The sequence below is a fragment of the Xiphophorus couchianus genome, chromosome 2 (assembly GCF_001444195.1).
Source record: "Xiphophorus couchianus chromosome 2, X_couchianus-1.0, whole genome shotgun sequence".
Taxonomy (NCBI): domain Eukaryota; kingdom Metazoa; phylum Chordata; class Actinopteri; order Cyprinodontiformes; family Poeciliidae; genus Xiphophorus; species Xiphophorus couchianus.
Window position 1 is genome coordinate 6,162,785 of NC_040229.1, and position 11,430 is coordinate 6,174,214.

The window sequence follows — 11,430 nt, forward strand, 5'->3', positions numbered from 1 at the left end:
AGGTTGGAGACTGTGAATAATAAAATGGTTTAATGCAAAATATTACATTTAAAAGTCCTGATGTTTCTTATTAGGCAAAATGTCAGGCAGGGAACATCGTCTGCCAGATCACTGAGGGATGGCTTTGCATATCAAGCCATGCTGAGCTTTTTTATGGAAGTGCTGTCTGAGAGTCGGGGTTGTTTCTTTTTTTTTTTTTTGCACCCAGGGGCTTTGGGAGTTGTTATTGGGGCTGATGGTGTCATGTCGTTCAAAGATCAGTGCAGGTTTGGATCTCAGGGGGCGGACAGAACCGAACGTTTACCTTGACAACATCTCCCTTTGGATTACAGCGCATTCAAAGCTCCGACATCCTTTGCAGTATTTTCTGAGGTTCTTCCTTTTTAAAATGTCAGGAACTGCTTACTAAGAAAATAAAAGTACACATGAAAACACAAAGATATCTGAAAGATATGTAAAATGTAGAAAGCAGTCAGCTGTAGTCAGTAGCTGACTTTAAAAGCAACGCTGGTTCTAAAACCTGCAAAGCAGATGCTAACAACAAAAGGCTGCTGAAAGTGTTTTATGTGGGCCATGGAATAAGAAATGGTTCACCCCTCCTCTTCCCAATGAGCATTGAATTAATTAGGGTTTTTAGGGATCTAGGTTGATCCATGCTGTGCAGAAAAGCTTGTAAATATTTAGCTGAAGCAGCATCAAGGAAGATACATGGTAGCAACTGAGAGGCAAGACTTGAGAAGAGTTTAATATTAAAGTCTAACTGAATCTCAAATCAACAATTTTTAATTGCTGATAAACTGTTTAAATAGTTTAGTCGGAGATATATGTTTTATATAGTATGTTTGACATAATAGTGTAAATTTGTGAAGTTCTGCAATATTTTGCCTAAAGTCTTGTTAGTGCTGCCTGCTTCAGGTTGAATGTTGCTTAAGCAGGTGAATGTTCATGTTGGTTACAAACAACTACGCCGCTCAGCCCCACATTGTCTGAGTAAAACCACCTCACCCAGACACACGCCCCCTGGTGGTGAGCCAGGAGTTGAAGTGATGATTATTTATTGAATGCATTATCAGCTTTGCAAATATGTGAATTTTTTTGGCAACATGGACAGAGAGTGGAATGTGTGACTGCAGGCGGTTTGCTGCAGGAAGGACGACTGGCAGTGGGAGGAGCTTATGACAGCAGAGTGGCAGCGTTGCTGCAGATCGCCATAAGTCTTCAACGACACAGAAAAGACGTCACTAGTTGTTAGTTTTTTTAAAGTTGCTAGAGGATCTGAAATTCCGCTAAATATAGCAACAAAGTTTGTCCACACTCTTGGACACGCCCTTTGTTGTGTCTTGGCTCCGCCCATCTTGGTGAAATTTTTCAAAATTTGCCAAGGGCGAGATTATGCTTGGTTGGTTTCAATCCACCTTTTTTCTCTTAAAAAATATCTGCACTTCCTACTTCCAAGAAATATTTACAGTCGACATTGTTACAGAAATCAAGCAGCTTTTATTCATGACTTTTTGTTCAAGCTGTTTTTCATAAACAAACTAAGACTGTTGTGCAGAATATGACGATTGATTGGGCTACAGTTTTTAAACGGTTTCTGTTTACACACGTTCTTTACGCTGGGAGGGATTTCTGCTGCTGTTCTCTCACAGCGAGGGAACAACACCATGGTGGCATGGAGACGGTCTCCAAATACTGAAATTCTGGTATTCTATCCATAAAGAGAATCTCTGAAACATTGCAGAACTGCAGTGTATATATGAAGAAAAGGTAACATCTTCAACTAAAACCTATAGATGTAGTCTGTGTTTATTCATTTAGGAATGAAAATAAAATAATTTAAATGTGAACTACATTTAATAAAGATAGCAAAAGCAAAAAACAATCTCAAATTCTAAGATTAATAAACCACCTGCTCTGATTTATATATAAAAAAATGAACACGACAGTAAAAACAAAATAGTCCTTCTTCACAATGTGTACCTATTGATGTCGCTGTTTTTATTGTATTTAAACCTTCATGATATTTTAAGTTCTTTGAATTTGTTGCTAAAACTTTTGCATCGATCAGAATGAAACTCAGGGTTGCCTAACAACGGATCTCGCTGGAGGCTTTTCCACAATTGTTCTCTGAGGTCATAAACTCTTTTTCTTTTGAATATGTGCAGCTAAGGATGTTTTGATTCATGCATACTTTGTCCTGAAGTCCTGAAACTTTATTATGGTTCCTGTGACGGAAAAGCATTTCTTCTTATTCTGACAGAGTTACTCAGAGCTTCTGTGGCTCATTTTTAATAATTAGTTTTGCTTTACTATGCATCTTTATGTGTTTTTTATGTCTTCCTCCAAGCAGAAAGTTATGTAAAATATTGAATGTATGTATATAAATTCTGACATTATTACACCTTTCAGACATTATTATGGTTAACTTCCTTTCACCTTGATTTTCTGTCTGTAATTGCTGTGAGAAATCTAATTTCAGACACTTGTGTTTCTTATTATTGGAATATATTTTTATTTCTAGCTGCAGGACGCCATCTGTTTTCATCTTCTGTTTGACAACATGTGTTTGTAAAATGTCAGAGCATAACTTTAATCATTGATTTCTACAGAGCAGCTGCTGAAAAAGACTTTTTCTGTTTGTCCTGCAGTTCTTCATCGTACTGCTGATAATTCTTCTGGCAGAGCTGATCCTCATCATCCTCTTCTTTGTGTACTCTGATAAGGTAAGTTTGCTCTGCTTTAGTGTGCTGTCCACCATGTTATGCATACTTTGTTTTACCTCGACTTGTTCAATTTATTCATGCATATTTAACTCTCTCCTCTTCTGACTTTTACTGGAGCTAAATTATAATTACAGCAGCTTTAATTTATATTCATTCCAGCTTTAGCTGTATGAAAACAAATGATTCTGCACAAATGAAATGTGGTTCATCAGGAGCTTTTAATACGGCCACCATTAAAGCACTAAGTGTTCCTTTTCTAAAAAATATAAAAAGTTTTGGTTTTGATAGAAAAAGCATCAGTCATGTAAATGACTAATAAAATGGTTGATGTTATTTTAGCTGCTTACCTGAAGTTAGAAGTTACAGAAAGCAGTAAGATGCAGCTTTATTCCTCAGTTTTGTCTGTGAGCCTGCAGCTGGACTCACGCCCTGCCAGCAGCAGGTCTGACCACGGAGAGCAGAAACAGATCGGTTCTGATCAGTTCACTGGCTGGAGGATGGCCCTGCATGTTCATCTCTAAAGCTAACAGAAAGGAATAGATTGTTAAACAACAGATACCTCAGCATAACAGTCTGAACGCCAAGCTCACGTCTTCTAGAAGAAATGATGCAGCTGGTTTTTCTTTTAGGTTTTTTTTGTTGTTGTTTTTCTTGCATGATTTAGCTAAAGTTTATCCTAAATAGCCTGAGAGATTGGACTTGATTCAAGTTTGTTGTGTAAGTCTTTAAGACTTTTCCTGTTTTTCTCTATTGTCTGCTGGGACCAACAAATGTATCTAATCTACATCTGTCTTTTTGGCTCCACTTCTTCAGTTCAAACCTGCCATCAGCTACACTACTAAATAACCACAAGTAAAATTTAGCTGCCTAGAGCAATTTTTCTGTTGTTTTCCTGTTTTAATTACTTAGCTGAAGTCTAAGTTAGCAGGAAAGTTACAAAAGTTTCAAATAATGTCACTGTACAAAGACAACAGTCAGGAGTAGACTAAGAAAACATCCACAGCATTTTTATAAACACATTTTTATATAATAAAGACAGTCAACAATAATTGAAAGAAAGATTGGATGACAGAATATTCCAAAACCTGTAGAAATCCCTAAAACTGATCATGGAGGAACAGCAGCCATTTTTTCCCAGGATTCTGTCCTGTAGTCGGGTTAGATGGGCTTTTTTTTCCAAAGCATGGCGGATAATCTGATAAGTAAATATTTGAGCCACATTTCCAAGCAGTTTGGCACAGTAACAATCCTAAACATCAAATGATTGCCTTACCCACAGTGAAGCACGGTAGGGGCTGCATCATGTTTTGGGTTACATTTCCTCATCAGAAGCTTTTTACGTATTTATTTAATGAGGGCAGATGATTGGGTCTCATTTAGAACCTCAACATGAGCTCAGATTCACGTCAGATAAAGTTCTGATAACCTTTAAAACATTGAACTGTATTTAAAGCATGAAAGCATTGAACCACCCTGAGTCCTGAATCTGACTGTGGATAAGAGGTTTTCTCACAATCTGAGTTTTTGTGATCCAGTATCAGTCAGGTTGTGAGATCCTGACAGTTTCCTACTGAAGAAAACTGAATGCCCCTAATCCACCAAGGTATTAAAGGCAATGCACACATATGCAGTCAGAGGTTATTGCAACTTTTTCCTTCTTTTCCTGTAGACTTATTTTTCTTTTTTATTGTTGAGCTGAATAGAATAAACCGAAGATTGAAAAAGTTTCAAGGTGATTTATTGTATTCTCTTTTTCATATCACAAAACCTGGACTCTTAAGAGTGTTGACAATTTTAGAGCCATTGTCGGCTATATAAATAATAAAAATACTTCTCAGCCTAACATATCATATGTTACCTATTGAAAATAACTCCACTCCACTCTCAGCTGTTGATGTATGAAAATGTCAGCCTTGGCATGTGAGTGTCTTAAAGTAATTAGAGTTTCCCAGTTGTCTTCCAGGGCCCCCTCCCCTCCTTGCCTTGTATATTTAGTATTTTCTGCAGCAGGAGCTTGAATGTCTTCATGCTAGCGTTAGCCCAGCAGTCAAAGGTCAAACCGCACCAGTTGGCTCCGTGTAATTAGCTCGCCACATTTCCCATGACCTCAGCAGGTGAAGTCAGGTGAACGTCTGGGGCGACAACAGATGGAGTTATTTCAAGCTGCAGATATTACCAGACTAAATTATCCACAAGTGTTTCTTCTCTGCGACGACAACTTGTCTTTCGCAGGACAAGTACTTACGACTTCTATTTGTTTTCAAGGACAGTTTGTTGATAGATGTGTGTTTTTTCTCTCCTACTTTCAACCCTCGGGATGTCAGCTAATTTTCCATCTTTGTTCAAAGGTTATTGCTCAAACTTAAACTCTCAAGCAGATAAAGGAATTCATTTAGCAGCCCATCAGTTCTCAGATTTGGATCAGGTCTCACAGGCATGCCATGCCAGGAGTAAATATGTTTGATGCCTTATCAGCAAAATATTTCTGGCTTAACTTTTTACGGAGAAGGAAAAAAAAGTAGAAGAAATCATGATCCCTCCTGGGGAATTTAAATGGAGAGCCTCTTTGCGCTCCCATCACCTGTGAAGTCAGAAAAAGATAGCGAAGCAGGGCTGTGGATTTTTTTTCCAAATGAGAAATGAAATGAGTTTGCATTAATAAAGGATTGGATGTTGCTCTGGGAGAACTCTCTGATCCACATGTTCCAGTAAATCCCCCATAGCGATTCATGTTCGTCCCGCCTCGCAAAAGTACAGTGAGTTTAGACCTAATGGAATGTATAATAATGTGGATCAGGAGCAAATCTGTTTCCTTTATTGGTCTTCAAATGTCATCGGGAAGTGAAGCTATTAAAGCTAATTATGGGAATTTTTAGCTGGCTTCTAAACAACACGCCTGCAAAGTTAAGGGGATTGTTTAAGGCTGGATCATGACTAACAGACCGACTGAAAGTCGAGATCAGATGAAGGACAAACGTTGTACATCACATCCAGCAACAAGAAATTGCTTTTTTTGTCTTTTTTGCTCCTCAATTTCCTCATCTTAAGTAAGATTACGCATGCTGTGTGAGGCTCTCGGCATCCGCTGCTGCAGGCTGTGATCAGAGGAATCTCTAAATCACTTCTCCTATTTGATCCTCTAATCACAAGGCATTTATTAACAAGTCTGGAAGACATACAGTTGTTGGCAGCTTTTAAACATAAATCAGCCTGCAAGCCACAAAATGTATCTTTTAAATAGGCCATGTGAAAGTCATGAGTGACGCCTCGTGTGAACTTCAATCCTCCTTGTGTGACAAGCTGTCAAACACATGTGGAGAAAATACCAAAAAAGCTGGGCGATGTTCTTATGAAAGCCTTTGTTTAGCTGGTCGTTCTCTCACATTTTCACCTGTTTATTCCAGTGTTAGAGGCGCCTTTCTTCCCCCCTAATGGAGAAATTCTTGTTCATCTTCCTCAGCCCAGCAGTTGTGCCTGCAGGTATGTGTGGGTCCTGCTTTTTTCCCTCCACAACACTGAGATGTTAAGCTTCCTGATTAAATGTCGTGTAGAGGCACGTAGTATAATAAAGGCCGGCCCTGCAGTTAGCAAGCAGCTGACTGCAGCAGATGGCTGGGCCACAAACCAGATTACAGCCATCCGTCTTGAACGCTGTGACCTCATTGCGCCTTCGTCGCCCAACACGCCCAGCCGAACCCTGCAGAAGGTTTATTAGGTCGGAATGAGAGCGAGCCACGATATGCAGCTGGAGAGCAGGGCGGGGGGACAGAAGGTGAGTGTGCAGATGGAGGTGATAGAATGAGTGAAATAAGATGTCAAAACCTTTAATTTACTTTAGAAGGAGCTAAAGTCATGAAGGATGAACCTGTATTGTGTGGAAGAGTTTCATACAGCAGCCAGTGGAATTACTGATGCCTTCAAAGGTCACCTAACTTGGAAATAAAGTCAAAGTTAGTTTGATGTAATCTGAATCTAAATGCACCTGATCAGGGGAGATGATCAAATGATCAGAGTTTACAGGAGACCAGAGACTGAGGTGGAGGAAAAAGCAGCCCAAACATAAAGCCAGAGATCTTATGGGATAGTTTAGATCAGATCAGATTCATCAGTTTGGTCTCTGTTCCGCTTGGCGTTCACATATGTATTTGAATCACACCAGAGTTCACTTCAACAAAACCAAGGCCAAGGTTTGTAGGTGAACCAGAGTTTGCTTTTTTTGGTTTTTCACCTTCCCAAATGAAGCTGACTTTCTAGGCAAACGGACTAGAGTTCAATTAAAGCAGACTAAACAGGGATGGTGCGAATGCACCTTTAGATCCATACCTCCTCTAACACATGGATAAAATAAATGGCTCATTGGCTGGAACCTGAAGAGCCTGATGCCGTGTTGAGGAAGTAATTTAGTTGTTTAATTCAGGTGATGATGATGATGATGATGATGATGATGATGATGAATACTTTATTAATCCCCAAGGGGAAATTCAAAGTCCCAGCAGCTTAAGACATTACACACAACCTACACTACAGTTCACACAATATATTACAAAAACACTAGATTACTAGATAAACACAATTACCAGATCAACATTACTAAGAGCTAAAAATACTGAAAAACACTAAAATCCTAAGTGCTAAAGAGTGTGGAGGTGAAGTCTGCTGTGTTGATGGCCTAAGCAGAGAAGTCCACTTCTCCCCTGCCCTTCAGTGAGGCATTGTACAGTACAGTATGGCCCTTGGTACTTCCTGAATCTGTCTGTTGAGCATGTCAGGGAGCGTAGTCTCCAGCTGATCAGACTCTTCTGCTGCATGATGGTACTATGGAGTGGATGACAATCGTTGTCCATGATGTTAAGTAACTTGTTCAGGGTCCTTTTATCTGATACTGACGTGACGCAGTCCAGTTCAGTCCCCACAACAGAGCCAGCTTTCCTAACCAGCCTGTCTAGTCGTCCAGCATCCCTCTTCTTAATGCATCCTCTCCAGCATGCCACAGCATAGAAGAGGACGCTGGCAACAACAGACTGGTAGATGGAGCAGTGATGCATCTAAAAGTTGCGTTACAGACCCCGGCTCTAGATGCAATAGATGGTGATTGTAACACAGCTAATTGTGACAATATTCAGTAGGACAGAGTCCTTACCTCCCATATCTCCCTGTACGTTCCTGTCTGTAAAGGCGGGATACCTTTCAATCATCGGCTGTGCGTTACTTTGCCAGAGTAATTACAGACGATGAGGGTCCTTTCAGTTTACCTGCCTGTGCCTTGGCCTGATGCTAGCCAGCGCGGGTTTCCAGAGCAACTGAAGAAAATAAGAGTCATGTTTAATGATGTGCTGCTGGTAACCTCTGACGCTGAAGCTGTTTGCCTCCACATCATTTATTAGGCTTTCAGGATTTTAAAGCTTTTGTCCTGCTCTGTGTAGTGAGCTCAAGAAGGAGATGTAGTTAGTGTCTTTGTTTCCAAAGGAGTTGCCAGTTGAAGCCTGCGTGCCCCTGATTCGGTAATGATCATGGAAAAGACGGAAAGGAGACGGGTTATGTTCCAGAGGGGTTCAAAGTAACTAATTATGGTTAAAATATCATGCATAGAAGATCGTTTGCTTAATTTAACCCTAAAAATGTGTTCAGCAGATGAGCTGAGTAGATAAACCTCCAATTCTTCTGTGATTTAACCGTGTTTTACTTTCATTCAGGAAGAAGTGGGAGTATTTTTGCCTGGATGTTCTGCTTTGACTACAACCAATTTAATTTAATCAGTTTAAATAGAGTGACTAAAACAATCTGGCCTTTATTGCAAAGAATAGGCGTCAACACCATGTTTTACCCCATCGGATGATTTATGGAGCCTCTTCTGCTGGAAAACAGCAAATGGTTGTGATGAGAAGTCTTGCACTTTTAATTTATTCTACAAGGATACAGAGTATAGGCCTCATTACAGTTTTGCTCAAGCATGACCAGATATCTTCCCAATATAACTACATTTGTTTGCGTCAAAGCAAAACAAATAACCAATCCTCCGTTACAGAAAAAACATAATTGTTCAGAAATGAAAGTAATATTCTTGGCTTCAGCTGGTATGAAATTTTCACAGCAGGATACTTTGGATAAAAATATTGGTTAAATGGAGCTTCTGTTTACAAAAGGATGAAAAAAGATTAAACAATGATTGAATTCACTTTTATTAAAAAGCAAGAAAAGCAATTATTACTACTACAGCTGCAAAAATAATAAGCTTTTCACAAAATCTAATGCAGGTTGTGTTCGGTTGATTATTTTTTATTGTAGTGATGCTTCCTAGCAATAAACATTATAAAGTTAAGCCTGTTTATCTCTCTTTAAATGGAGCCACAGCAAGTAAACTGCATTTATGTGTTTAGCAGCAGAGTTCAGTCTGTGGGTTTCACTTTTTAGCCAAATAGTATTTTCTGTCATTTATGTTTTTTATCAAAACATGTTTTACTAGATGACTGAATATTTAAGAAAGACAAAATCAAACCAAAATAAAGAATGGATGGTTAAAGGGACTATGGAGCATATTAAAGTCTTTGTTTCTCACCTTTCTAATAGAATTGAGAAAATATTTGCATTCTGACGCCGTCCTGTGTCATCTGTCTCAAATATAATTGTTGCAGTCTGTCCAATTTGGCCCCTAAACTAGAGACAGCTTCAGGATATTAGCATGTCTTATTTTAAGAGTAATTGTCTTGTACCTTCATTTTCATGCAAAGCACCTTTAATTGTCTCACTGTGGAAGTAAAAGTAAATGTGTAACTATTAGTGTGAAACTCTTGACTGACGTATTCTTTAGCTCATTAACATCTTGTTGTTGAGGAACGTGAGTTCATCTTTACTGTTCATGGTTCTTGGTGGATCCCTTGGCGCATATTTTTTCAGCTGCCAGAGGCAAATCCTGACAAGAAGTTTTGACTGACTCTGAAAATCCCAGATGAACATGTTTCTGACTGGGGAGCATATTGGAGCATATGACCATGAATGATAACGCTGCTCCTTGACAGCTGAGTGTGTAAACTGTCACTTATCGCTGGTTTCCAAGTGGTTAAAGTTGTGAAACTAATCAAAGTAGAAGAATTTTCAAGTAATCTTTTTCGAGGGAAATGTTTGCTTATCCAGGTCTCCTGTCAGCGGACCCAGATCAGGCCAGCATACAGTTATTCCAGAGTTTGTACTTGGTTGTGTTTACACACACTCCCATATACACCATCTGGGATCCAGTGTTTCACAGATGTGCTGTACTTTTTTTTTCAAGCAGCTGTATTCAGAATGATAATGTCTGCACCAAACAACCTACAGAGTAGATTGATTATTCTGAGTTTGTGTGAATCTGACTCTGTAATGCTTTTTACTACTTCCTGTTTTCTATAAGAAGTTGCGCCTGAGGCACCATCTGCCTAAACAGCAGAGGCAACTTTTGTTGTCTGTTCGCAGCATTTGTGTTTGCTAAAACACACATGTTTATTTGTGATTTAGGGTGCGTTCACACCAGCCCTGCTTAGTCCGCTTCAATTGAACTCCAGTTTGTTTGCCTGAAAAGTGTGAAGGCGTAAACTCTGACGCAGACTGAAAAAAACTCTGGTCTGCCCACAAAGCTATAGGTCTCAGTTTGGTTAAAGTATATGTGAATGAAAGCAGACTGTGGACCGCTCCACAGTCTGGAGCAGGGACATAGAGCAGGGAATTCTGGGTAAATACAACCAAAACAAACATGTGAGTCTAACACTAGTGGGAGAAATGGTTTATAGTCTTTTACCAAAGACAAATCCTACAAAACCCTAAAGTTTGATAGCACTCCATTATTGTTTATATTTTGTGAAGAAGGAAGTAGTGCTCTGTGTCTTCATCGAGGTTTTTATATCATTTCCTTCAGTGGTTCTTGGTGCAGCGCCACCATAGGTGAGGAGGGGAAATGGTTTTTCAAAGGGTTTGGTTCATTTGACACAGTTTAGAGTAAATCAGACTGAGTCTACCAGACGATCAGGCGTGAGCACAACCTGAGTCTCTGAAGCTCTAAATATCAAATCACCCCACTTTTTTCGAGCTGTCAGCTCCGTCCTGAACTCTGGTGATGAATATTGGGTGTAGCTTCACATCAGCGCTGTTACAGGTCCCGGTGGACCTGCTCTCTCCAGTCCTACCTTGTCATCAAATCTGGATCCCTGTTAAGAGAGAACGGGGTTCTCACGCTGGGATACCTTCCCTGTCTGCAGTGGGATCAGATGTGTTTAGTAAAGTGAAGTAAAGCTGAGGAAAAAGAGCCCAAACACCATCTGGTAATTGAAGCGAAATGTCTTTTATTGCTGTTGTTTTTGTGGACAGGTGGCGAATGCCAAGCTCTCCTTTCTGTTTATGTGAGCCGAGACATAAAACTCACTCTTCCCTTTCTGCTGTCTCCATATACACACACTAGTCACTTTATTAAGTACATCTTATTAAGTTGGGTTTTTTTAAATCTGAAATATTCTGGTCCATGTTTGCGCAGCAGCATCACCCAGTAGCTGCAGATCTGTCTCCTGAACATTCATGACAGTCTGCCGTTCCTCCTCATCCCAGAGGGGCGCTATGGCTGGTGACCAAGGAGGTCATTAAAGATCAGATTTATGTTCAATAAACCAGTTTAAGATGATTTGAGGTTTGGGGGAATGTGCATTATCCTGCTGGAAGTAGCCATCAGATGGGTCCACTGTGGGAA

General features: G+C 39.8%; 1 protein-coding gene across 2 annotated transcripts in view; it reads left to right on the forward strand.

Annotated features, from left to right (window-relative positions):
* tspan9a (tetraspanin 9a) overlaps nucleotides 1–11,430 on the forward strand; it is a 212,769-nt gene that overhangs the window by 174,507 nt on the left and 26,832 nt on the right. For both annotated transcript variants that reach the window (XM_028035394.1, XM_028035387.1), the window contains one exon: nucleotides 2,649–2,723. In XM_028035394.1, the coding sequence (XP_027891195.1) occupies nucleotides 2,649–2,723 (75 nt within the window). The remainder of the gene's footprint in view (nucleotides 1–2,648; nucleotides 2,724–11,430) is intronic.